This window comes from Nelumbo nucifera, chromosome 2 (assembly GCF_055504915.1).
Source record: "Nelumbo nucifera cultivar China Antique chromosome 2, China Antique-T2T, whole genome shotgun sequence".
Taxonomy (NCBI): domain Eukaryota; kingdom Viridiplantae; phylum Streptophyta; class Magnoliopsida; order Proteales; family Nelumbonaceae; genus Nelumbo; species Nelumbo nucifera.
In genome coordinates, this window is record NC_142650.1 from 44323466 (window position 1) to 44351346 (window position 27881).

The 27881-nt window shown below is 38.6% G+C and overlaps 1 protein-coding gene across 5 annotated transcripts in view; it reads left to right on the top strand.

The window, feature by feature from the left end:
- The first annotated feature begins 4804 nt into the window (after positions 1 to 4804).
- LOC104602710 (E3 SUMO-protein ligase SIZ1-like) overlaps positions 4805 to 27881 on the top strand; it is a 44542-nt gene continuing 21465 nt past the window's right edge. For 2 of the 5 annotated variants that reach the window (XR_016082352.1, XM_088897563.1), the window contains exons 1-8: positions 4805 to 5079; positions 5420 to 5481; positions 7246 to 7326; positions 8069 to 8111; positions 12274 to 12352; positions 12852 to 13014; positions 14852 to 14982; positions 24729 to 24797. Coding sequence is in view for 3 of the 5 variants with exons in the window: in XM_088897563.1 (XP_088753689.1) it covers positions 5458 to 5481; positions 7246 to 7326; positions 8069 to 8111; positions 12274 to 12352; positions 12852 to 13014; positions 14852 to 14982; positions 24729 to 24797 (590 nt within the window). In the remaining 2 variants the exon portion in view is untranslated. Of the gene's footprint in view, positions 5080 to 5357; positions 5482 to 7245; positions 7327 to 8068; positions 8112 to 12273; positions 12353 to 12851; positions 13015 to 14851; positions 14983 to 24728; positions 24798 to 27881 lie in introns of those variants that run through there. The other 3 variants (XR_016082351.1, XM_088897562.1, XM_088897564.1) reach the window with 2 other exon arrangements.

Consider the following 27881-nt stretch of genomic DNA (forward strand, 5'->3'; position numbering starts at 1 on the left):
TCATGGGGGCAGACAGAGAAGGGTGCACATAAGGTCTACTGACCTTACCACAAACTCTGCGGTTACACAGGTTTGATCCCCTCCTCTTTTAGAGGGACGCTGAGCGAGTGAGCGACCGTCCAAATTACAGGAGTTGGTAGAACTTGAGTTCCACTATTATTTAATTGATTCTCCAGCTAATATCCCCATCATCAAATTGGGCGACCATATATTTTTTGGGATATTATCTAAAACACGCAATGAGTTTTCAAAACCTCTAGAGACCCTTGTTGTTTAGTTTTATTGTTCAAAACTCACCTTCCTTTAAGATTTCTGTTAAATTACCGTTGGTGATCATTAATAAAAGTTGTCTATGTAAGCATTTAAGAATTTTATATGACCAAATTACCTCTAAAATGGCTAATCAATCTTATTAAATATTTTTATGACAAAATTACCCCTGAAATGGCCAGTCAATTTTATTAAATACTTAGGGTTGAAGTATAGGCTCAGGTCTGGCTTTAAAATTTGTGGGCCTAGTGTGGGCTCAGGCCCAAGTCAGGTGTAATTTTGTCGTAAAAAAAATTAATAAGCTTGATTGGCCATTCAGGGGTAGTTTGATCATGTAAAATACTTAAATGCTACATAGACAACTTTTATTAGTGGTCACTATCAATGATTAATGAAAATCTTAATGGAATGTGAGTTTTGGACAATAAAACTCAATGACTAAGGGCTCTCTAGAGGTTTTGAAGAGTCATGGTGAGCTTATGAGATATAAAAAAGTCATGGTGAATTTTAGATATATATATATATATATTTATATTTATTTTTTGGTAATCATAGAGTGAGATCTAACAACCATATTTGATCATATTACAGCCATTTAGATGGCTTTTTGTGCAAGCCTCTTGTAGTTGTTTCTTGAAAGCTGATGAACTAAAGTTGAGCCCTCCCAAATGGGCCCTAATTATGCATCACATTGAAATGTCCAAAATAAGAGACATAACATAATATCTCTAATTGTTTGTCAAAAAAGAAGGGTGCTGTTTGGATGAATGCCAGATCACAACTGTAATTGTTATTCAAAAAGGGTATGGTACTAAAAAAACTAATCAACCAGTATCATTAAATTGGCGAGTGTACATCCAAATTCACATGGGTTTTGAAGCTACCAACTGACTTTGGTAAGGTCTTTGGATGGCTGTAGTAGATACTTGAGTTGAGATTATCCTCGCCAGTGTTGTGTTGGGCCGTTGGGGTGGTTATGGCCTTGCGGGTATGGGAGATGCGCTATCCCCTATTGTATAGTCCACATGGAACCAAAAAAATAAAGATAAAAAATCACGCTGGTTAAAGTTTTTCAGGTATCATAAAAAATATCAATTATAATTTTATCATTTTAAATTTATAATGCCTTTTATTTTGGGTTTTTTATAGGTCAGTCTGCCCCTAGAAATCTAGAGCTCCACTCTAGGAGTGGACTGAATCCTGACCATGGACTGATGCTAAATCCACAGGCAGGATGTGATTTATAGGGGGGCTACTAGTAGACTAGGAGGGGGCCGCAATTCAGATTTTTGAGGGGGATTGCAGCTACCAGTTTTTAAGATTATAAAGGATGTGCCCAACGAAATCTAAAGTAAATTGGATTTGCTGCAAACATGCTGTGTCCATCAGGTTACCGAGATATTGGATTACTAGTGGCCATATGCTTCAAATATTACACAAGGCAAAATTAAGGAGGATTGGCCCATTTTATGCGCACACCTGGGACTCAATCTCGACTCAGAGAAATTCTACCCACACCTACCCCCAAAATACTACCTCCGGAAACATTTTCTCGTGCATAATAACAAGAGGATAAGGTGTTCCCCATGTGTGACTGTGATATTATATGAGTGGGTGTAGGGATGTTTATGGTTCGGTTTCGGTGTGGTTTGGAGAAGATCTCAGACCAAATAGGTAAATTACGGTTTGAGAAATTTTTAAACTGAATCAAAGCGTTTTAGTATAGAATTCAAACCAAACCAAACTATTTTATTACAGTTTGGTGTGGTTTCTAATATGGTTTGGAGACTTTGGACCATTCTTTGATTCTTTTGGGCTTAACCCAATTAGAAAGCCTAAATAGCTCCCCTAAAAAGTAAAACTTATAACTTTTATTTATTATTTTATTATAAAAATAAAGAATTCTTTATATATTTATAATTTTACGCATTCCATTTAGATATATTATATATAATATTTATATATCATACATTCATATTATATATATGTATATAAAATTTCGGTTTATGGTTTGGTTCAGTTTATAAATTTCCATAAACCGAAACCATAAATCGCAATTTAGAAAATTATCAAACCAAACCAAACCGTTTATAGGTATAAATTGAACCAAACCACATATTTGGGTTGATTCGGTTCGGCTTTGAGATTTAAACCATATAATGAATATCCCTAGGTAGGTGTAGGTAGAGTTGTAGTGGGCAGGGAACCTGGAACCCACCTGTTATAATCATGAGTTCCATGGTTTATAGGGTTTGAGCCTGGTATGCCACAAGTGGGCCAAAAAATGGACTGCCAGATCCTCCAAACTAATCGAGGGGTATATGGAAATTGATAAATATATATTGAATAAAGTTAAAATCTATAGTACTGGAAATACATGGTTCTGATTAATCCAAAGCATTATATGGATTGTAAAGAATACCACTTGATTGGTAACCTCTTTTTATGATATCAATTGATTGATTATAAATTTTTTCGATATCATATCTTTCTGGTATCATAGTCGAATCCGGAAGAAAAATAATGCATTTGCTAATTTCTCTCCCATATAACTTCTGCTGATATCTGAGTTGGATCCGAGTGCTTATGTTTTGGTCCAAAATTTGTAGACCCAGACCGTTATAATCGAGGCTATTTGGACATTTGGGTAGTCGTAGCCCGGTCAAGAGGTGACATTGTGACAAAAAGTAATAAAATCAAGGGAGAATGACGGTTCAGCCCAGGGTGATGCCAATTCACGGGCGGACATTGGTGCATAGAATGAGGGTATTTTACTTTTTGAATGTTTATAAATTTGCTGGAATTCAGAAATCTGCATTGGGTCTGTCCGTACTTTTCTGTAAAATCACTTTAGTGGATGCCACTAAAGAGAATCAGATTATCTCAACTGCATAATTGGCATCCTTTTTTTCCTTGTAATGTTAATGTATTCATCATAAATCACCAGACCGTCTTTTCAATTTTGGTGCCGGCCAACAATAAGGGAGAAATGCTTTTATGGGTGGGACGTTCCATTTCTTTGGGCCTCCTCCTTTGTTCTTTTGGTCCATGCAAAGTGATGTAGCCAATCCTGGCCACTCATTTCTTACCAAAAAAATCCTGGTCACTCATCATGCACGAAGCTTTAGGTGCATTTGGAAGTCTTTCCATGGTTTATTGGGCTGCTTTTTCTGAACTCCAAAGATCAAAAGTTGTTTTTCTTTTTTTGCTTGGCAATGAAAGATATAAAACAAGAGAGATCACGCACCCTAAACAACTCACAAAAACCCAAAATGGCCAAAATCAATAAGGGAGCTTCCTCATTCCACACATAAAACTCTTTCATTTAATAGTTAGCTCAGGATACTTACCAGTTACCACCAATTAGGATCTACTCCTCATAGTCACATTCCACCATGTATTGAGAACATCTCCCCATGAATAATAAATACAAATATGGAAGATGTTCCTAATGTGCGACTATAACATATTGTGAGAAGCGCTATGTGAAGAGAAGATCCAGACTCACCACTTGGTCTTGATTTTGAAAAACAATCTCAAAAAAAGGGAAAATTCTCGATTAGTATCTTGTACTTTGACTTGAGTGGCAATTTGGTCATCGAACTTTAAAATGCGACAATCCAATACCCAAACTTTCAAAATGTGACAATTCAGTACCTGTCGCTAATCAACTATTAAGTGATATTTGAAAAGTAAAAAATGCCCTTCAAATGTCATCTAATTCTCTTTATCAACCATCCAAACGTTGACAAAAAATTGAATAGTCCCAAATCCTAACCTCTTCTATTTAAAAAAGTTGGTGATTGTTTAGAAAAATCTAGAATTTAGGACTATTCATTTTATTGTCAATGTTTGAATGGCTGATAAAGAAAGTTAGATAGCATTCTTGGGGCATTTTTGACTTTTCAAATATCACTTAATGGTTGATTAAGACAGGTACTGGATTGTCATATTTTAAAAGTTCAAGTACTGAATTGTCGCATTTTAAAGTTTGAGAACTAATTTGTCACTCAAGCCAAAATACAGGTACTGATTAGGAATTTTCCCAAAAAAAATATAATGTGTCTTTGGAGATCTTTACTTTCGAAAGATCAACTTTAAAAGTAATTGCCAAACTTAGTAATTCTTACTCACTATTATTCCTTCTTTTCATTGTAGATATCAAAGTCACGTCAGACGTCACCCATGTAATCATAAACGGCCAAGGTTTTCGGATGGACGACGCCGACGTGGTTTTATTATCTATGGTGGAAACCACGTGGAAGAATGCTATTGGGTTAAACATACGACGTGAGGTGATGGTCAGTGGCTGCGGAGTCGTCGTGTACAATCGAATCCAATACACTATACACCCATTTTGCTAAAGTTGCTAGCCACTATAAATGAGAAGCCGTTACAAGTAATGCTGTAATGGCTTTCTTATGTTAGAAAAAAAAAGTAATGGTCCGTTTGGTTGTCGAGTCTGTGTGTATCAAAAAAATGGGATGTGCGCGAATCGTTTCCCATAAAGAAGAGCGGATTTGTTAAGGGAAGCAAAATCCAAATGTATGAGCGGCTACGCGTCCGCTACATTGTAATTGGAGGAGGTGGGGGCTAGCTCCGGCCACGGCCGGGTCAAAAAAAAAAAAAATAATAAAAAAAAATAAAAATAAAAAATAAAAAAACGCGATCGATGGGAGAAGTCGGCGTGAGGGGGTAGAGCACTCGAAACTCTAACAAATCGATCAACTTATCGACGAAGAACATAATTTCTCTCTTTTTTTCTTTTCAAGTAGTCCTGAATTGGTCTTCTCCGTCTTTCCTGATTGAGTACGCTTCACAGAGCTTCTATCCATTCCATTCTTAGAATTGTTTAGGGCTTGCAGTTATTTACTTGTTGCCTTTGATTCTAGGGTTTCTAAATTTATGTTTTCTGTTGCCGTTTTTATTCATTTGTTTAATTTATATTTCCTTTTGGGTTTTCATATATGGTGATTTATAGTTTTTGGCTTACAATTTGGATAACTTGCGTTTTTTTTTTTTTTTTTTTATTATTTTTTTTTATGTTGCTTGATTGATTGTTGTGTAATTTTGTAAAATTTGATCAGTCCGTTTTTGCGGCCTGAAATGATGCTGAGCGCCTGTTGTTTCGGTTCACGGTCTACTGCAGGACCTCGGTTGCTCTGATTTGTTCGGGTACGCGTCAAGATGGATTTGGTTTCTAGTTGCAAGGTATTTCACATTTTCTTATTTTTTATTGATTATGTGATTCGACTCGTCGAGGTTTTGTTGGTTTCTTAGGTTTTAATTTAGCTTTTAATTGTGGAAAAATCTGTTTGCAGCAATAAGTTCACGTCATTGGTGGTATCCCAGTGCCACGAGTCAGATAAATTAGTTCATGCCACTTGCATTGGTTAAAGGACGTTAACAGTTAAGACCTACTAGAGTTAACGTCTGGTTGTACTGCTTGGTTTTATTTATTTATTTATTTTTTAAGATTTCTGTGTACTCAATACTCAGTGAATGACCGAACAAAGGTTTCTGTGGTGTCCTTCATAACTCAACAAAATTTTATTTTTGTTTTTTAATAAACATGAGACATTTAACTTAGATGGTTTGTAAGTGAGCTTAGAGTTAACAATTAGTTGTACTGTTTGCTTTTTAGATTTCCATGTACTTAGTGAATGTTGGGACAACTGTTAGTGTGGTGTCCTTTTGGATAACTCATTAACACTTTATCTTTATTTTGTTTAATAAACACAGAACACTTTCCTCAAATAGTTTGACGAGTGAGCTAATTTGATTCCAAAGGAATGAACTTGACTAAATTTTTGAAGTGAAATTCATGGGGAAATGCCAGTTTACAAATTGAAACCGCTTAACATGCAATGAACCATTTGAAAGAACATATATGCGGTTCTCATCATCTTCAAGCAACATTGAAGAGTCTTTCGAGGCCCAATTAGTTTTCTTCAGAGCTAGCATTATTACCTGATTAGAGTTGTAAAACAACTACCCTCAGTTGAAGATATGTGGGTCAGAAATGAAGTCATTTTAAAGAACCAAGGAGTAGCTCCGATTTTTGATAAAATGAAAGAAAGTAGATTAAGATGGTTTTGTCACGTGCATAGATGATCACCAACAACACCTGTAAGAAGAAGTGATTTTTTGCAAGTTGAAGGGGCTACAAGGGATAGGGGTAGACCAAAAAGGACATGGGCTGGAGTAGTTTATAGAAATTATTCAAGTGCCAATAATTTAACAATGGATATGACATTAAACAGATTGGAATGGCGAAGCAGAATTCATGCTACTGACCCTATATAGTTGGGATAAGGCTTGGATGATGATGATGATGATTACTGCTAGTGGACTTCCTTTTGGAAACATGGGCATTGCTTTAGTTGAAATGCAAATTTTAACACTTAAGATTTCTTTATCCTCATCAAGGTTCAAAAAATCAATACGATATGCCCCGTATTGGGTGTATCGTATCGTATCTTTTGGGTCCCGATACGCCTGTTTAGGTGTTTCGTACCCCACTATTTTTCTAATGAAAAATATGGGTATTAAACTACCCAAAAACCAAATTTTGAAAAAAAAAATAAAAAAAACATATTTCTGCATGGTTCAAAGTACCGATATGCCTCTGCCAATATGCAGAGGTGTATCATCGATACTTTGAACCATGATCCTCATTAAGATTTGAAGTACAAGAAATAGGATCAAGCATCTTATCATACCTTCATGCCAAACAAAATATTGCTAATCAAATGGAAATGAGAAAAGAAAGTTTGTTAAGCACACCTAACAAGCCCATTTTTTGAGGCAATGTGGTGTTTTCTTTCTAAAGTTCTTTTTGCTTATCTCATTGGTTGGCCTTACTTGGTCAACCAATGAGATAATTGCACGGTTGCTTTTACCTGTTGTCCCACTACACCAATATTGTTAATATCCATTTTTGTATATTACCACTACCTTGCACTTGTGTTTCAGGACAAGTTGGCATATTTCCGGATAAAAGAGCTTAAAGATGTTCTCAGTCAGCTAGGTCTTGCAAAGCAAGGGAAGAAGCAGGTATGCTGCTAGAGTTGCTTTTATTTCTGGTTCTCCAATATTTTTTTGGAATTTATTTGAAAAATCTACGAGTAGCCTTTTACCCTCACATGATGCATTTTCTGATAACTTTGTTCATCTGCTTGAATGTGGAAGAACAAATTTATAGCAGTGGAACAGTTTCCTATGGGTTATGGTGAAATTAAAAATGTCTAACAAGGTTAAATTTTTCCCCAAAAGAAAGAAAAGGAGGCTGACAACAATAAAAACTTCTCTTATTGCAGCCTTCCTAATCTTCCCACCCATTTACCTCAGCATCATCATTTCAGCTCCTTATTATATAATTCCTGGCAAATTAATTTTATGATTTACATTATTGAAACATAATATGGTGAAGTCCTCTATATGATTTGGGACATGACTATGCTTTTCTAAACTCTGGTTTTAGGAAATTATTTCTTGGAAAACTATCTTTAATTTAAATGCTTCCACCGTGTCCAATGAACATTTTTAGAGTCGTTTGTTCTTGGAAATTAAGCCTTTTTTATTAGTACCTGAAATTCTATTGATTGATATAAAGAACAATATAATTGTTTACATACAAAGATGCCAAGCACTGGAAGTTCAACTTTTTATGTCTATTGAATTGTGAATTCTTTGGTCCAGCATCCAAAGCATGAGACCTTTATCAAATTCAGCTGTGTTCTTTCCTCATGGAGTTCTTTTGGATTGAAAATACTTATTCTATGTTAATATTGTGCAGGATCTTGTGGACAGAATTTTGGCTGTGCTGTCTGATGACCAAGGTAACAACTTGGATTCACTATTAACCTTTCAACTTTTGTGGATGGAATATGGTTGCCTTACTATTTGTCACGAATAATGCTAATTTATGGTTTATGGTGCTGCTTTGTTACCTAACAAATTAACCAAAATTATTTATTGCACACTATATAGTCTATAATCATGGAGCCGACCACATATAGTTGGGAGAAGTCTTAGATGATGATGATGATGACACTGTTATACCTGGGTACCTCTACATGCCTAGCTTACTTGTGTCAGATGCAATATATAACTGATATGTGGCTGGACACTGCAGGGATAGTTTAAACTATATTTTACAGTATTAATACTTAAAATTTGTAGAGTGATATTACTTTCCTAGCATACTTTATGTCATGTGCAAGCTGGAGAGTTAGTTGTTTATCATTACTTCATTGTTTGTGTGTTTTGGACCATCTTTTGAATTTGTTTCTCACCGTAGGGATGTTTGTAGAGCATGTGCTTGATTTCTTGTGATGCAGGATAAGAGGCTCTGCTTGTCAAAAGTGGATCATGTGAAGGTATTAAAGTTAGAGATTTGAATCAATTTTCAATTGATCGATTTCTACCTTATACCAACTTTAGGGGGCATCAATTTCTTGATTCCCCAATTTAGAATTTGACCTTCTTTTAGAACTTTGGTGGAATATGTATCTTCCCTAGCCATTTAATTGGGGGTTAACAAAATAAAATTCCTGAGTGATGCTTCTTGTGTGTGTGATGACTAGGTAGTGACAGGTGTCAATTTAGAAGAAGAGGAGTTAAGGTCTATGGAGAAGACTTTGGGGTGTGAGTGGGGGGTGGCCTTTAAGGTATCTAGGTTTACCCCTTGGTTATAACCCTAGCTTGGTTGGCTTTTGGAGTCCAGTGGTAGAAAGAATTGAGAAGAGACTGGCCGGGTGGAAAAGGAACTACATTTCGTTAGGTGGGGGATTAATGTTGATTAAATCCACTCTGGCTAACCTCCTAGTCTATTTTATGTTAGTCCTCAGGATGCCTCACGCAATAATGAAAACAATAAAAAGAAGGAAGAAGGGGTTTTGGGAATTGGCAATGTGAGTATGAAAAATCTGATCCTTTTGAGTAAGTGCCTATGGTGCTTTCCTGTGGAAAATGAGAGATTGTCAGAGTTGTGGCTAGTATTCATGGGCTGCCAAGAAATGGCTAGGATGCTGGTTGTCTGCAAAGAGCTACTCTAGATGCACCTTGGAAAACTATTCATGGCATCCTTCCCTCTTTCCTTAATCATGTGAGGTATGATTTGGCTTCTGGTAGTAAGATAAGGTTCTGGGAAGATGTGTGGGTAGGTGAGTCCCTTTTGAAAGATGTCTTTCCCTCCCTCTTTGTTCTTTGCAATCTCAAAGGTAGACCTGTGACTTATTTTTTACAACCTGAATCTTCTTCTTCTGGTTTGAATTGGAATTTGGCCTTCGCTGGGAATCTTAGAGAATCGGAAATCCATTGGGTGTCTAATTTGATGAGTGTCTTGGAGTCTGTAGTCTTTGTTGTTGAGGGGAGAGATACTCGTTTGTGGTCTCTTAACCATGATGGGAAGTTTTCTTGTAAATCCTTCTTTAACTCCATTGTATCCACTCCCCCCCCCCTCCTTCCCTATAAAAGAAATATGGTGTTGTTTCCCTGTTCCTCCAAAGGTCAATGCCTTTTGCTGGGAATTGTTCCATAGGTGCATTAATACTTGGCTACAAAGGAAAAGACCAAATTGGGCCTTGTCTAACAATTGGTGTCTTGTGTAAACTGTATGGTGAGACTGCTCTTCATCTCTTAATCTTCTGTCCCTTTGTTTTTTGTATTTGGGAATGGTTTTCTTCTCTTATTGGTTGCAGGTGGCACTCTCCTGCTGGTTTAGAAAGACTGTTAAGCCCTTCTGTTTTGAGATGCACAAAAAATAGGGGCATGCTTATGTAGAGATGTATGAGGGCAGCTGTGATTTGGACAATGGACAGTGTGGAAAAAAAATACAAGAATATTCAGGGAGAAGGAGAGGAGTTTGAAGGCAGTGATTGAACTCATTACCCTTAGAGTTGCACATTGGGTAAAAACTTTGAAACTCCTTTCAGACTTTAAAGTGGAGGACTTCTTCTGGATAGGAAACTAAAATTCTAGAGGTGTTTGGTCACCCCCAGTGGTTGGCTGGAAGAAACTGAACTTTGATGGTAGTAATGTCAGTAGTTTGGGTCCCTCAGGAATTGGAGGGATTTTAGGGATGAGGGTGGCATTATTTGAGCCTTGTTTTCAGGCCCACTTGAGCAAGGTGACTTGGTTAAAGCAGAACTTATGGCAGCAGTTTATGGGGTTGAGAAAACCAAAGAACTGGGAATAGGTAATTTGATTATTGATGATGATTCGAAGATAATTGTGGGTTGGTTGTAAAAGGGTGAGGGGGTGACTTGGCAGCTTAGGAATGAATTCAGTCACTTTAAATGGCTGTCAAAAGACATGAACTTGCAAGTTCGTTGGGTTAGAAGATCTATTAACAGTTGGTAGATGGTCTAGCTAAGGAAGGGGTTCAAAAACAGCATAATGACATGTGTACTGGGTACAATTGTAATAAGGGTTAGGTGGCTTGCTTTGTACTGGGCTTGTAGTTTCTAAAAACTTCTTGTTGTGTTCCTCTCTTTTAATTTTTAAGGAAAGAATTTTTCTGTGGTTGCTGATAAAAAAAAAAAACTAGGACCAGCCTGCACTGTACAACTTTGGGCTTGGGCCCAAACTCAGCCTGATTATAGTAGTAGGTGTGGCAAATGGGTGGGCTGGGTTATATTTTACCATTTTCTTTATTTTTTTAAAGGGTGGGTTGGGTTGGGTTGGAAGTTGGATGCAGGTTGAAATACCAACCCACTCATCAATGACCCACACCCATTAGTGACCCATACTAATTGCATATTAATGGGTTGCAACCGAATGTACAAAGAAAGATGACCAGAAATCTCTTTCTATGCCATAATGTTCCTAAAGTCTCACTTTGTTGCTTGTTTCTGTCTCATTTCGACTCTTTTGAAGCAGTCCAAATAGTTAAAACTGTGTTGTGTTACTTTCCAATGTTTTCCTATTTGCATGTATGCTGGCTGTAAACTTCCTTTCTAAGCATTTTAGCTCCTTGCATTTTTCACAGTCATTACAAGGGAATCTGGTTCATGTTTTGAGAGCATAAATGATAAGGCAGCCTTCATTTCTAGCTTTATAGATCATCTTCATTTTCTCCAGCAGGTACTTCATACAAGAAATTTTTTGAGAGAAGGTATAGTATAGTATTTCATTCAAAAGAATAAAAAACCCTGTACAAGTGGCTGTTCAAAGGAAGTTACAAAAGACATCTCCCGCATTTTCCATATCAGCACTTTCCCCTTTGTGTTTACAATGAAAATTCCTCCATTTTCTATAACTGCAAATACCCCTGTTTGTTTACAGAAAGAGAATGAAAAACAAAAAAAATGAACTATTTACTTCATACAAGAAATCTCTACAAAGCCATGAAATTTCACTTGTGGTTTTTCCAACCTGTGGGCTATAATGGTGTGGCATGGTAGACGTAGAAAGTGAGCTGTAAATTTGAGATTGAGCAAAGTGGTTCTGATTAAGGCAACTTTCATGCAACTTGGTTTTTATTACTTGGGATGCAATTTTACTTTGATTGGTAACTGCAGTTAGGTGCATGTGGATGCAATATTACCTTTTTGTCAAGTTTAATACAATACTTTACCTTCTTTCTCAAAAAAAAAAAATATTGATTAAAAGAATAACCCACAGCCCATGGTAGATGTGCATGTGAATATGGCACCTTGCTTGAATGGGCTTGCACTTGCTTTTCATTCCAGATGTGCGTGTTAATTCAGGTTATCTATAGGATGGGTTTTAATGATTCCCCTTTAAGTTTTTTTTTTTGGGATAAATCCCAGGTTATACTAAAACCATCCTGGAGTAACCATTTTGGTTAAATAGATGTTTTATACATGGTTTCATTGTCTGGTAAATCATTGATTGCTTGATTATAATTTAGATTGTGATGAACCTAGATATAGTCATTGTCTAACATCTCGTGCATTACTCTTCCTCTAAAAAAGGAAAAAAAAGAAAGATTGGATCTATGCATAAAGTGTTATATGTTTTCTGGTTTTTGTGTAGTTTCCAAAGTGCATGGTTGGGCAAGAAAAAATTCTGTTGGAAAGGAAGGAGTAGCTAAAATAATTGATGATATTTACAGGTAAGCCTTTGACTTGTCTTGATATTTATTTTTGTGTATATTTTTTGTACACCCTTGAAAATGTATCATACATCAAATATCTATAGCATTTTGTCAGTCCAGGTGAATCCCTAATATAGCATTCTAGATGTGTGGTGTGTGATGCATTTGCAAGGTATTGCATATGTTGAGATGGATGGGTCTTGCTGCATAGTTTTCTATTTGTTATCTTTCTTTGCAAACCTGAGTATGTGAATCATCACTACTGATCAATTTGATTTGCATTTGTCTAATTCTACTGCATGATTGTCTCTTTTTCCCTTTATCCTTTTCATGTCTATATCTTTTGTGCCTGCTTTTTTGCTTGACTAATCTTGGGGTCCCAACTCTCTTAAATATTTTTGGTTAGCCACAATAATCCTAACTGACCTTGGTCTTCTAGACTTTTAATGCTATGTAGATGCTGTCATTTCCCCTTTCTTGATACTTTGAACTTCATAAATTCTCCTGTTCTTGTCAGAAAATTGCAGGTTCCTGGGGCTACTGATTTAGCATCAAAGGGACAGAGTGGTTCTGATCTTAATAATGTAAAGCTTAAAGAGGAAGTTGATGATTCTTTTCAATTGGATATGAAGATTCGTTGTCCATGTGGAAGTTCATTGGCTACTGAGTCTATGATTCAGGTTAGACTATGCCTGTTTGGAGGCTGTTGTGTTAGAAAGTTTTTCTATTTTGTATCATTTTGGTTTTCTATCCTCATAAAACTTAAAATCAACTTCAGATGTGGATTTATCTCTTCATGGGGTAGGGATTTGTTATTTTCATTTTTGATAAATGGGAAACTTTATTTTTTTTGATAAATAAAACAAAAGACTATTATTTAGAAGGCATAAATCCAGAAAAGTTCAAGTACCAAATCATTGGCATTACTTTACATATGGGCAAGGTTCAAAATTTCATCATGTATTTTCGGCATATCGGGCATATCGTATCATATCGGCCTTGCCCCAATATGTGAAATATTAAATATTTGAAAATTTTAATGTTTCCCAGGAGTAGGTGTTTCTAACACAGCCCCCTGTAAAATTTGGAAAAAAAACTAAAAAATAGCACATGTTGGTCAAAACCCGTGATATGCATGTTTTGGTGTATCGATGTTTTGAACCTTTTATATGGGTTAAAATGATTTTCCACACTTTTTTGGGGCTTCCACTTGGGGCAAATATAAACGCAAAGAAGATATGTGATCCCATAATGCTGATAAAAAAGAAGGGATTCCATTACTAGATATTTATTGAAAGGGGGTAAGCTTGCTTTAATAAAAAGTGTTCTTTCTTTTCCCACATACTATCTATCATTGTTCCCCCTCCCCAATCAATAGCCAAGGTTTTAGAGAGAAAGATGAGGAATTTCCCTTGGGAAGGTTGGAGAGAGAGCTTTAAATTTCGTTTAGTAAACTGGAGTGAAATCTGTAAGCTTGCTTTAATAAAAAGTGTTCTTTCTTTTCCCACATACTATCTATCATTGTTCCCCCTCCCCAATCAATAGCCAAGGTTTTAGAGAGAAAGATGAGGAATTTCCCTTGGGAAGGTTGGAGAGAGAGCTTTAAATTTCGTTTAGTAAACTGGAGTGAAATCTGTTCAGCCATGAAATATGGTGGTCTGGGATTTCTGGGTAAAAGAAATTTGAAGAAAACAAATGAAGCCCTCCTTGGGAAATGGTTTTGGAGGTGTACTGCAATGAAGAAGATAGCCTATAGAGGCAGGTGATAACACGAAAGTATATGGATCAAGCAATAGAGATTGGGACCCAAGCACAGGTCTCTCTCTCAGGGTGTGTAGTATAGAGTGGTTTCCATTAAATATACCCTGACTTCCAAAAAGGAATCAAATATAACATTGGAAAGGGAAACAGAATCCTCTTTTGGACTGAGTGGTGTGAAAAGAAGATTTACCTGGTTACTTGGAATCAAGTTTGTACTCTGCTGGAGCAAGGTGGTCTGGGTATTAGAAGGATTTGGAGGTTTGGAATGGATAGAAGTAGCTGGTGGAGGTGGCAGCTCCAAGAATAAGACAAAGTAACTAGGCCCAAAGCCCAACATACATAACAGCCCATAAGTAAAATAAAAAAAAAAAGAACTGAAGTGTGTTAAGACCCAACTTGGCAACACACCCCAAGCTCAAAAGCACACACTTCAAAAATAAAATGCTACCCTTAGTCCTGCACCAAATAACAGAGCTCCTTCCCACTGTTTCGGAATTAGCCATGAACAGCCCCAACTGTTTTTTTCCCTCAAAAGAATTATTCGTAATTCATTGGTGTTTTGTGCTTGTTCTCTTACCTTCAATTTATCAAGATGTTGCACTGATACATCATAGACTATATTAGTTATTTAATTTGCTTACATTTGTTTTATCCTCCTTTGTATGTACTAAAATTGTCTGTTTTTTATTGTTCTTATGCAACTTTATGAGGCTATCATATGTGTTCTGTATTCACTGGTGGCATTTGCTGTTGCAGTGTGAAGATCCACGATGCCATGTGTGGCAACACATTGCTTGCGTTATCATCCCAGAGAAACCTATGGAGGGTCTTCCGCCAGTTCCACTTCAATTTTATTGTGAAATCTGTCGACTCAGTCGAGCAGATCCGTATGTGCAGTCTATTTTTCTTGTGTATTTGTGAATTTACTTTATTCATTATATAGATATGGAGGAACTTCTCTTAGGTTGTATAATTGTTCTTTTTCTTTGATTGGGACAGTATTATTGTTCTTTGTCTTTTATTATTGATAGTTTACAAAGGTTAAGGCCACATTTGGTTAAATTTCTATTTCAAACAATCACTATTTGAAGAACGAATTTTGAGCCTAAAAAATCTTTTCTAAAGCTATTTTTTTAAACTTCAATGGATTTGTTTGTAGATTGAGTTTTGACTCCAAAAAGGAATTAGCTCCAGCACTTTTATATATTCAAACTTTAAAAATGATTCTTAGGACCACAAAGTTCATCAGCATTAATTCTTTGAAAGCATGCCAAATGCAGCCTAAGCTACCAATATTTATTTTGGGGTTTAGGTGGATTAAGGTAATTGATGATAGGATCACTTCTAAATTCTTTAAGAGTTGAGACTCATGACAAACATTTGCATGTTGTACAAGTTCAGCTTCTTGAATAGTATGCAAGTCATGTCAGTTGATGCTAATTCATTGGCATTGTTATAGCAATAGAATTCATGGGCTCTTGGACAATGGGTGGGACGCTGGAGTGTCAGCTAGGGAAACTCAAGCATCTCCTTGGAAAGCTATCAATCCAGTGCTACCTTCTTTCCTCCCCTATGTCAAGTATGACCTTTGTTTTGGAGATCGTACAAAATTCTGGGAACATGTTTGGGTTGGAAATTCCCCTCTAAAAGATCAATTCCCCTTGCTATTTTCTTTGTCTTTTAAGCATAATCTTCCTATCTCCAATTTCTTGGTTCCTTCAAACTCTAATAATGGCTTCAGTTGGGATTTGGGTTTAGAAGGGGACTAAGGGATTCTGACATGCCTAATGTGCTTAATTTATTGAGAGGTGAGATGGGGAGTATGGGAGAGGAGAGAAACTTCAGGCCGACAGGGAGGTGGCGTGTGGAGACGACCATTGAAGCAAAAAAATTCCTATTCGAGCAGGTAAGGACAAGGGGGGAGGCTCATCTGAAAATCAGAGAAGGCAGCAGGGCGACTGTCTTCCTACCAGGTGAAGTGTGTCTTTGGTTGAAAGGATTTGTTGATGGAACTGTTAATTCCATCCGGGAAGAAGGATGGAGGAACTCGGTGATCTGTCGGGGAAAAAGTTTTGAGTCTGTTCTAAGAAGGAATGGAAGAGGGTGGTTTATTTCGGTTACAGAGCATTTTGGCATTAACAAAAGCCAAGTGATTTGTATTCCAGAAGGAAAAAAGGGGCAAGGTTGGGCTTCCTTTGCTCTCAGTCTTCAGGCGTTTCTTGTGGAGATTGAGAGGAAAGTTCCAGTGGAAGTTTCTGTTAGCAAGCCAGTAAAAAATGTCCCCTTAAAGTCTTGTTCCCTGGAGCCTCATAAGAATCAAAGTCCAGAAATATTGGTAGCTAGTTCAACTGAACACTGGAGAATAGCATTTGAAGAAGGGAGAGGCAAGTGGGAAAACAAGATGGTCTTAATGGCAGATAAGGCGATAAGGGACTGGTCGAAGGTACTAGTTGCAGTTGCTGAGAAACTGGGCCTAGAAGAAGAAGCAACGCTGCTACCCTTTGCAGAGAAGAAAGCCATATTAGATGTTGGCAATAAGAAATTGAACTCTTGCACCGTCCAAGTAGAAGGAAGACTAATACAGGTTCAAAACTGGATTCCAGTTTGCAACGAAGTAGAGCCAAAAGCTGGTAGTCTTCTGATCAGGTTTCTAGGGCTACCCTTTAATCTCTGGAACGAACCTACTCTCAGAAGACTCACAAGAGCTTTGGGGGTTGTCCTGCTGGAGGTGAACTTGAGGTGCTTGCGTGCTGTAGAACTCAAAGTTGCAGGTATCAAACCGGAAAATGTGCCTCATTCCTTTGAAGTGCACTCAGATGGTGCTTGGTACAGAGTTTGGGCGGCCTTAGAAGCTGAGGCGTCGCTGTGGGGAAGACGAACAGAGGAAGGAGACGGAGAGGAGCTCGCAGGTTGGAGCACACATGGCTCTCAGGGATTGGGGGGGAAGTCTGATGCGCATGTGGGAGTGAAAGAGGAAGGGGAACAGTCGCAGGGAGGGTACTTGTATCGAAGCCTTCCCTTTAAGGCTATCAATTCAAATTTCTTTGAAAATAAATTGAGTTTCGGGGGTGGCCCTTCCTTTGCTGACGTGGCCAGAAGGGGAAAAGGGCGAGCGGTTTACGTTAAGAAATCCTTTTCTGAATTGGCTGTAACAAAAACTGATCCGACTAGAAAAAGAGGTGAGCCAAGAGGGGAACCCAGTTGCACCTTAAGAAGCCCACGTGACAACTTAAGTTATCACGTGGGGCGGTTTTGTGAAAACTCGACGATAGATGAAACTTGGCATCTATCATCGTCTAAGGAGGGTTCGGCCGAACACCTGAAACACCAAAACAGACGTGTGATAGGGGGTAATCGGACTCTGAGTTGGGTATGTAGACAGGCCGGTGACGAGCAGCAAAGCCTTGGTCTCGATCACCCAAACCCGCGTTATGTGAGGAATAGAACAGAAGAGAGGGAAGAGGAAGACAAAGGATGGATAAGCTGCAGATCAGAGAATGATTATGATGAGAATTTAGAAGAATTTGAAAGTTTGGGCAGCTCAGAAAATGAAGATAATATTGAAGATCAAAACAGGGGAACGTTAAATCTGGAACTTCTGTTTCTTGAGGTGGCAGTGGGGGAACAAAAGGAAAAAGGGGAGGAGTGGGTGATTGAAACAAACACCTGTAACAGAGCAGTCCTTGGCCCAAAACTGGACGTGCCCCTCCCAAGTTCTAATGTCTTGCAAGAATCCGAGGAGTCAATTCGGGTTTACTCTGAACTGAACAAGAGTACATCACAAAGAGGTAAACAATTGGGTACAGGAAGAGGTCTTTGTGCAGATCAAGTGACGGGAATTAATTTCCTCCAATCCGAGGAGATAGAGAGCTCCAATTTCTCTGAATAGGGAGTGACAACCAATCTTCCTCGTTTGAATACCCCTCTCCACCCTCAGTTGATTTCAGGTATTTCCGTTAACTCTGTCAATTCAGTTTTTGCTACTGATGAGTGCTCTGTGTCCCTTGTTCCAGATTCCTTTCTCAACCAAGTGTCCGAGGCCCATGGTCAGAAAGCCACAGTGAGGGTACAAGGAGATAAGGAAGGGGAGGAAGTGGTGGAGAAAGCTTGTAGGGAGACAAAGATTTGGGAAATCATTGAGGGTCTAATGGGTGAAGTGGAAAGGAAGGAAATGCAGAGGGGGTTTACAGAAGGGATAAAAAGGACAAATGATGGAGGATATAAGGAAAGGAGTGAGAAGATCCCTGGGAGTGAGAAGAGAGGAACTTTAGATAAGGAGGAAACTAGCAAGGAAGAATCAGTTGCAGAATTTGTGCAAAAGCTGGGGTGTAAATTGAAGAATCCAAATGATCTAAAAGTTTATCTGCTTAAAAAAGAGGATAGTAAGGTAAAGAAAAGAAAGCTGAGTGAAGTAGAGAGGTTGAAAAGAGATATTGAGGGGGACGAGAAGTTTGAGGTGAGAGGGGATAGAAGGAAAGGGGTTAAGTAGAGGGTGGAGAAATTGGGGTTGAGCTTGAGAAGTTAAAATGAGAATTCTAAGTTGGAATGTGAGGGGCTTGGACAGTGTTAGGAAGAGAGCAACAATTAAAGAGGTGATTAAGAAGTTTAACCCGGATGTGGTAATGATCCAGGAGTCTAAAAGAATGGATTTTGATTGCAGATGGGCAAGGAGTGTGTGGAGAGATAGGGGAATCAAGTGGGTGGCCGCTCCATCTTGGGGATCCTCAGGCAGGATTGTAACACTATGGAAAGAAGATATACTAATCGGCTTGGAGGAGCTAATAGGTGATTACTTTGTTTCCCTAAAGTTCAGACAGGTGAAAGATGGGTACGAATGGGTACTAACAAACGTTTATGGCCCCAATGACTACAGGCAGAGGAAGAAATTGTGGGAGGAATTGAGTGATGTTAGGGGCCTCTGGGAGGGACCGTGGTGTGTGGGAGGGGATTTTAATGTAGTGTGGTTTACAGAGGAAACCAACAACCCCAGACAGAGAGTGACAACTAGTATGAGAAAGTTCAACCTTTTTGTGGATACTTTTGAGCTTAAAGAAATTCCACTCCTAAATAATAACTTCACTTGGTCCAACCTTCAGTCGAGGCCAGTATGCTCCAAGTTGGACATATTCTTGTTCTCAACAGACTGGGAGGAACATTTGGGTAACCTAGTATCTAGGGCACTCTCAAGAATTACTTCAGACCATTGGCCTATAGTGATGTGTAAGGAGGAATTGAGAGGTGATGGACCCACTCCATTCAGGTTTGAAAATATGTGGTTAACCTATCCAGGATTCAGTGAGAAGATCAGGGAGTGGTGGGAGCAATCTAATCTGGTAGTAGAGTGGGAGGGAATGAGGTTCCACAAGAAACTTCAATTTCTAAAATCACAATTAAAGGAGTGGAATAGGTTGGAGTTTGGGAGATTAGAGGAAAGGAAACAAGTCCTGCTAGAGCAGATTGAGGATTTGGATCTGAAGGAAGAGAGGGGATCCTTTGGAGAGGAAGACAGGAAAATGAGATGGGAGTTGAGAAGGCAAATGGAGGATATTTTGATTAAGGAGGAAATAAGTTGGAGGCAAAAATCTAGGTGTAATTGGCTAAAGGAGGGAGATAGAAACACTAGATTTTTCCATTCAATGGCAAATGGGAGGAGAAAAAAGAATCTCATATCAAAATTGGAAGTAGGAGCAGTCTTGTCGAACTCGATAGAAATAGCATAGGCCTTAGTAACTCATTTCAAATCTATATTCAGAAGGCCTTTGAATGAGAGGGTGTGGTTGGAGGGTTTGGAGTGGCCGACTCTAAGTGCAGAAAACAGAGAATGGTTGGAGAAGAGGTTTGGTCCGGAAGAGATAAAGGCAACAATATTCTCAATGGATAGGACAAAAGCTCTAGGCCCATATGGCTTCACAATGGCTTTCTATTAGGATTGTTGGGATATAGTGGAGAAGGATCTTAGGTCAGTCTTCGAGGAGTTTCACAGTAGGGGAATAATTAATCCGGGCTTGAACTCAACTTTCATTGCTTTGGTCCCAAAGAAGAAAGAGGCATCACAACCTAAGGATTTCAAACCTATTAGTTTGGTGAATAGCTTGTATAAAATAATTGCAAAAGTGTTGTCCCTCAAGATAAAGAAGGTCCTCCCCTCTATTATTGCACCCAACCAAGGAGCTTTTGTAGAGGGAAGACAGATCATCGATCAAATCCTCATTGCAAATGAGAGTCTAGAGAGCTTCAGGAAATCTAAGAAGAAGGGAGTGGTATGCAAATTGGACTTGGAGAAGGCTTATGACTTAGTGGATTGGTCTTTTTTAGTGGAGGTGTTGAGAAGCTATGGCTTTTGGGCTGTATTAGGACTTGTCACTATTCTATATTGGTGAATGAAACGGTGGTTGACTTTTTTCCTACTTCGAGAGGTATAAGACAAGGAGATCCACTCTCCCCCTTTCTTTTTACCTTGATGGCTGATGTACTTGGGAGATTGGTCCATAGAGCAGACTCGAGGAATCTGATAAAAGGGTGGAGAGTTGGCTGGGAGGAGGTACCACTGACACATCTCTAGTTTGTAGTTGACACAATTTTGTTTTGTGAGGGTGGGAATATAAGTTGGATCCGGAATTTAAAATTAGCAATACAACTTTTTGAGCAAATGCCTAACCTCAAGGTGAACTTTGATAAGAGTTGTGTGGTGGGGGTGAATGTGGAGGAGAGGGAGTTAAGGAATTATGCAGGTGTGTTAGGTTGTGCAATCTCAGAATGGCCTTTGACGTACTTGGGCCTCCCTTTAGGAGATAACCCTAAGAATGAAAGCTTTTGGACTCTGGTAGTGGAGAGATTTGAGAAGAGGCTTGCGTCTTGGAAGAGAAATTATCTTTCCTTAGGAGGGAGAGTCACTTTGATTAGGTCCACCCTAGCTAACTTACTTGTGTATTATTTGTTAGTGTTTAAGATCCCCACCAAGGTCTCCAACTTATTGAAAAAATTAATGAGGAATTTTCTGTGGGAGCTGGGAGAGGAGAAGAGAGATCATAGGGTGAGATGGGAGGTGGTAATTAGATGTAAAAAACTAGGAGGTCTTGGGATTGGAAACATCAAGAAAAGGAATATGGCGTTGTTGGGAAAATGGTTGTGGAGGTTCATTGTGGAAAAGGAAAAATTGTGGACAAAGATCGTGGCTAGCATACATGGGCTGGAAGACAACGACTGGGATTCTGGAATTGTGGCAACGACTACAACTGCTTCTCTGTGGAAATCCATCCATGATCTGCTTCTAGTTTTCTCCCCTTGGATCAGGTACGATGTTAACTCTGGCAATCGAATAAAATTTTGGGAACATCTTTGGGTTGGGGTTTCACCTCTGAAGGACCAGTTTCCTTCCTTGTATGCTCTATCAAATTTGAAAAATGAACCTATCTCTTCTTTTTTAGTTCCTTTAGACTCCACTTCTGGTTTTGGGTGGAACCTCGGCCTGTGAAGGGCAATTAAGGATACAAACTTGGACAGCCTCTTACCTTTACTAGCCATCCTTGAGAATATCTTCCTTGATCCTAATAGGGAAGACACCAAAATTTGGATCCCTTTTACTTCAGGAACCTTCTCTTGTGCTTCGTTTTTTGAAACCTTAACTAAGTCATCTTTCCCTTATGGTGTGTCTTTTCCGATTAAGGAATTTTGGAGCAAGCCCATTCCTCCTCGGGTTGGGTGTTTTTGTTGGGAAATTTTCCTGGAAAGAATAAATACAAATGATTTACTTCAGAAAAAGAGACCCAATTCTTGTTTACTTCCTAATAGATGTTCTCTGTAAAGATGATGGGGAATCCGGTTACCACCTTTTGGTCTCTTGTAAGGTTACTAAAACTGTTTGGGAGTGGGGACTTTCTCGTTTTGGGTGTACTTGGAACCCTCCTGAGAGTGTCCAAGGTTTGTTCTCCCCTTCGTTTTTCAGATGGCCTAAGAAGCGAGGGAAGATGATGTGGAGTATTAGGGCAGCCGTGTGTTGGTCACTATGGGAGGAAAGAAACTCTCGAATATTTCCAGAAAAGGAAAGATCCTTGGAAGAACTATTAGACCTAATACTTTTAAGGGCTGCCCACTGGCTAAAAACTATGGAACTGTTTTAAGACTTTCCTATTGCTGACCTGTTAAGAAACTGGAAAGAGATAGCAACCTCTACTCTGTGTAAGAGGACTCTTAGTCCCTTGTGGTCCCCTCCTCCCTCCGGATTTATAAAAGTGAATTTTGATGGCAGTAGCATAAGGAATCCAGGGCCCTCTGGGATTGGGGGAGTTTTCAGGAATGAGAAAGGGATTGTTATTGCTCTGTTCTCAGGCCCTATTGGAGAAGGAGACTCTATTAGGGCTGAGATCCTTGCAGCTCTGGAAGGGTTTCAAAGAGCAAGGGAACTAAATATCAGTCGGCTGATTTTGGAAGGTGATTCAAAGGTGGTGATTAGCTGGTTGAAGAAAGAGGACAGTGGCTTGTGGAGTTACAATAATGAAAAGAAAAAAATTCTTATGGCTATGTAGAGGCATTGAAATACAATACAACTGGGTGAAAAGGACTGCTAATTCTTTTGCAGATGGGTTGGCCAAGCAAGGGGTGAATAGGGAGGCTATTTTTTGGGCTATTTTTTAATCTTCTTTCTTTGTAATTTTCTGATGGGGAGATAAGACTCTTTATCTCCCCCTTTTTTGTACTTAAAGCTTCTTAATTCTTAATAAAGTTTCTGTTATTGATAAAAAAAAGTGTTATAGCCATAGAGCCTTACAAATTTATAATAGTGGAGGAAAAAATTGTCTAATGTGTCTAAGTTTGGGCAAATCTCAGTTTAGTGAACTCGATCAATTTCTTACCATTTGTTGTTTAGCACAGACACATAAATCCTTATCTGTCATCTCTCAGGACATACCTTTTTGTATTTTTAATTTCTTGACTCTTACTATCGCCATGGGTATCTTTCTGTATTTTGCCACTCTACATTCTACAATAAACTTCTTATATTGTTTGGTAGAAATGCTCAATTTATTAATACATCCAAATTGATAAACTTTTTTTCCAAACCATAATAAAAAAAGTTGGAATAATTAGGGGTGCTCACAGTTCGGTTAACCGAACCGTGGACTTCTTATTCAAACCAAACCAGTGCCACTGGATTTTGGAAAACCAAAACCGAACCGAAACCAATTGGTTAACTGGATTTTTTTGATTAGGTTTTTGACTGGTTTGGTTCTTCGTTTTTTTTGAATTTTTAATATATGTTGTAAATAAATAATATAATTATATAATATAAATACTAGAATCCAACCTAAAGCTATACAATTATGATCTGGTTCGGTTTTGGGATGGCAACCCAAACACCACTGCTAGTCACAAACTCGAGAAAACCCAATGGTGATTTCAGTGTTAGTGATTTGTTGCAAGTTGATATAACTGGGCTTAAGTTTTGCAAGCCCTAAATTTTGACACCCAATGCCTCATGTTGTTCACAACCCTTCACTTTAATAAGGAAAATTAGTTACGTTAACTTTTGACACCTAAATTTTACATGGTTTTAAGATTTTTGAAGTGCTTGCGTTGTTGTTTAATGGTTGAATATTTATAGATACCCCTCTTTTGAGTAGCAATACCAATCATAGTTTTCAAGGCACCAAGGTGAGGCTAGGCGACAGGGGGGTGCCTTGTCATCTAGTCGTCTATGTGGGTGTGGAGCACCTAGGCGTCGCCTAGGCGATGGATTTTTTTATGTAGAGTATAGAGAAGAAAAAAGTATAGAGTTCATGCTAAAGTATAGAAAATCAACATATTAATGAGAAGAAAAAAGAAAACTAAAAAAAATATAGGGGCTGAACCCTTATTTTTGTTATAGGAAAAGAAGAAAAGTAAAAGTAGTAGTAGTAGAAAATGTGTTGATTAGACAAAATTTTAAGTTCTTCCTTACTTATTGGTTCAGGTTTTAAAGTCTTTGAGGATTCAATACAGCATTTAGCAATGTTTGTATTGATTAAACCCTAACAAATAAGAAAATAATAAAAAGAAATTAGTATATAAACACACAAAATGAATATTTTAGTTTAATAGTGCCTATTTTATAACTATAATGTCAAAAAATAAAGAATGAGAAATTATTTTATAATACATAGTACAAAACTGCTTGGCGATTAGGCGAGGCGAGCCTCAAAGGGCGCCTTGTCGCCTAGGCGCCCACCTATTAAAAGATGGAAAAACCACCTAATCAGTCCTAATTGTATAGAATGAGGAGAGGGAATGTCACAACAACCTAAGGACAGGGAGAACTCTGGGTATAGAGCCCCTGGTCTTGGTATTCTTGATTCTAGTTCCACTCTAGTAACCTCTGCCCTTGCTGGAGTGTCAACGAGTCTATGAGAAGATTCTGGGATCCACCTGAATGAGGTATTCAGATTGGATGCCTATGACCTTTCTTCTCCCAGAAAATGTCTAATAATCCAATGACCATCTACTCTTAATGATATCCAATCTGATATTGCCTGAGAATCTTCCTACATTTGTTTAGTATGAATTGTTATACCATGTTTATTGGTTTCTCTTTTCTCTTATCTTAGGGATAGGTAGTTTCTTTCCTGTTTCTAATAATGCCTTCTTTTGCCACATGTAGTTTTTGGGTCACAGTGGTGCATCCACTATTTCCTGTGAAGTTGTCTATTGCTAATGCCCCACCTGATGGGTAAGCACATCCTTCTATATTGTTAATTATTTTGTTATGCATGTATTTCTGCTGACCTTATAGTGATTATTTTACTTTTGTTTCCTTTCTTTTTCTTTCATTTCACTGTGGAAATAAGCTGATCTTTCTTCTATCAAAGAAAGAAACCATTTAGATTTTAAGGTTTCAAGTCAAAGGAGACCTTAGAAACTGAGTTTCACTAAACATCTGTTTCCTATTATTGGTCCTGGAACATAACTTTCCCACATCAAGGCGTTCTTCTTTGTTTCCATTCTGAGAGCCACTGTTTGACTAAATCTTATCATTCAGCTTGTAAATTTTTGAATACTATGAAATTGCAATATTTAAAGCCAAGCAAGTAGTATCTAATAATGGCAAATTCATAAATTAGGTTGGGTCTACGATTTAGAGACCTTCAGATTCTGAATCTTTAGAAGTGGACTTGTTTAAAGGTTGCTACAAAGAACTAAGCCATAAACTGTAGGTGACCATATGGTAGGTCTTATCTTCCATTCAATAACAAGTAATGAATTGCTTTTCTTGGACGATTATGTCTTGTAACATAGTGAAGGGCATAAGTAAAGGGGTAGGGTCCTTGATTAATTGTGTTAGCTTTCTTACAAATAGAATATTGCCTTAGTATGTTTTTTTTTTGGTGAATCTCTTAAACTATCCCTACTGTTCACGAAATTGATAAATTGTACCCTTACTATTTAGATATTGTCTTGCGGTACCCTTAAGTTTTCTAACAATTGTCTAAAACCTCCCTTGTCGTTAATTTTCCGTTACACTCCATTACACTCCGTTACACTCCGTTCACATGTGACATCACGTGAGTGGTAGTTATTTTAAAATCCCTAAAATACCTTTATTGTTTATCGCTGTTGTTGAAAGTTGCAGCGGTGGCAGTGATTTTGGTATTGTCGTCGCAGGCAACGGCAGCCACACGGTTGCCGGTGCTAGAGTTGACCCTCTTTCCTTCTCGCCAACCTAGAACTGGCCTCCTCTCTGCAACGGACATTCTTGGAAGATGATGTTGCTGGTGGTAGTTCTCTATTCACCGTCAAGAAGACGATGAACATAGATGAAGATGGAGGAAGGAGAAGGAGAGGAAGAAGGAGAAAGAGAAGAAGAGGAAAGAGAGAGGGAAGAGGAGAGAGATCGGGGAAGGAACCTAGCCGTCTGTACCCAAGTGCGTGGAGGGGTCCGCCGCGGGGGGAGAGAGAGAGAACGAAGGGGAGGAAGAGATAAAGAGAGGGAGGGAGCCATTCGCTGGTGGCTGCCGTCGCCTGCAACAGTTGTGCCGAGAGGGAGGGAGAACGAAGGGCTCGTTGCCTGCGCTGAGCAGTCTCCCTTTGTTCTTTCTCCCTCTCGGCACAGTCATCGCAGGTGACGACAACCACTGGCGAAGGGCTCCCTCCCTCCCTTTCTCTCTTTGTCCTCTTTGTTCTCTCTCCCCTTCGTCCCCTTCGTTCTCTCTCTCCCCCATTCCCTCTCGCCACTGTTTCATCACCGCTGCTGCAGCAAGTTGCAGCAGCGGCGGACCCTCCACGCACTAGGATACAGATGACGACAAGAGGCTTATTTTTTGCTGGAAAGCAGCTTGAGGATGGACAGAATCTTGCAGAGCTCTTCAGGCATTCCACCGGACGAGGAGGGCATTCCATGATACCAGTGTCGTCGCTTCTTCTGTATGAAACATTGGAGAGTGTGTGCTTGCTGTATTCATCGCCGGCGATCCCACCAAATTAGTAGAGGCTCATATTTGCTGGAAAGCAGCGTGAGGTTGATCTTTGAAGTCCCCAGACGATCTGACATCTGGGGATTATTCATTGCAGCTCGATCCACAAGGATCCCCACAATTATTTCAGAGGCGGAGGGGAGGTCTGAGAACGGAGAAAGAAGGAGAGAGAGACCAGATGCGGAGGGGGAGGTCTGAGAATGGAGAGAGAGTAGAGGTGGACGGTGAAATAGGGGATGAAATTTGAGGAATAGTGGAGGATAAATTCGACATTTCGTTTTCTTCTATTAGCACTTAACGACAATGTCAATTGTCCGAAAACTTAAGGGTACCACAAGACAATATCTAAACAGTAAGGGTACAGTTTGTCAATTTCGTGAACAGTACGGGTAGTTTAAGAGATTTATCCTTTTGTCACATTTAGAGTAGTATATAATTTTGATGAATACCACCTGATTGGTAACCTCTTTTATAATGCCAGTTGATTGGTTGTAAGCTTTTTTGGCCATCTTGTTTTCTTGGCTTGCCTTTGTGTAAGATAAGGGGATTCTTGATGAGATCATGATTGCTAATGAATGATGCTAGACCCCCAAGGAGGAAAGAGATTTGGAGTGGGCCAGTGCCACCAAAAGGGAGGGTGTTTTGTTGAGAAATATTTCACTAGAAAATCTATACGTGTTAGTTGTCTTTTTTCTTTTCTTTTTTTTTTTGCAAAGCATAGTGGAGAAACTTCTTATTATAAAAAAAGTAGAGATTGCTAATATCCTATCCCTTTGTCACTGGAATTTGGTTATGGTTTTATGGTCTTTTTTGTGTGCAGGTGAACTCCATCTGATTTGAGTGGCATCTTCTATTCTTCTTTTGTCTACCTTGGAAAAGTGGTAGAATCATGTGGAGATGTACAGGGCAGCCATACTTTGAACTTTGTGGGAAGAGAGGAATAATACTCTTTAAAGATCAAGAAATACTGAGGAGTTCAATCAATGGATCCATCACAGTGAGGGTTGTTTATTGGATTATGATGATGAGATTTTTCTATCCATTTTCATTTAGAGACATTTCAAAAGGATGGTATTGGATAGCTCATTCATCTTCAGCCAGAGAAAGGGTTGTTTCTAAACGGAAGCCATTGGGTTTAAACTTGATTAAACTATATCTTTATGGCTGTAGTAGAGGAAACACAGGCCCGCATCCATTTATGGAAGTTTTAGGGACCAATGGTAACATAGCTGTGGTGTTACAATGTTTGAAAGCTGCCAAATCTTCTGACTATAGTAACTTGGTAGTTGAAGGGGATTCCAAAGTGGTAATCTGTTGGCTTGGACATGATGTTCTATCCCATG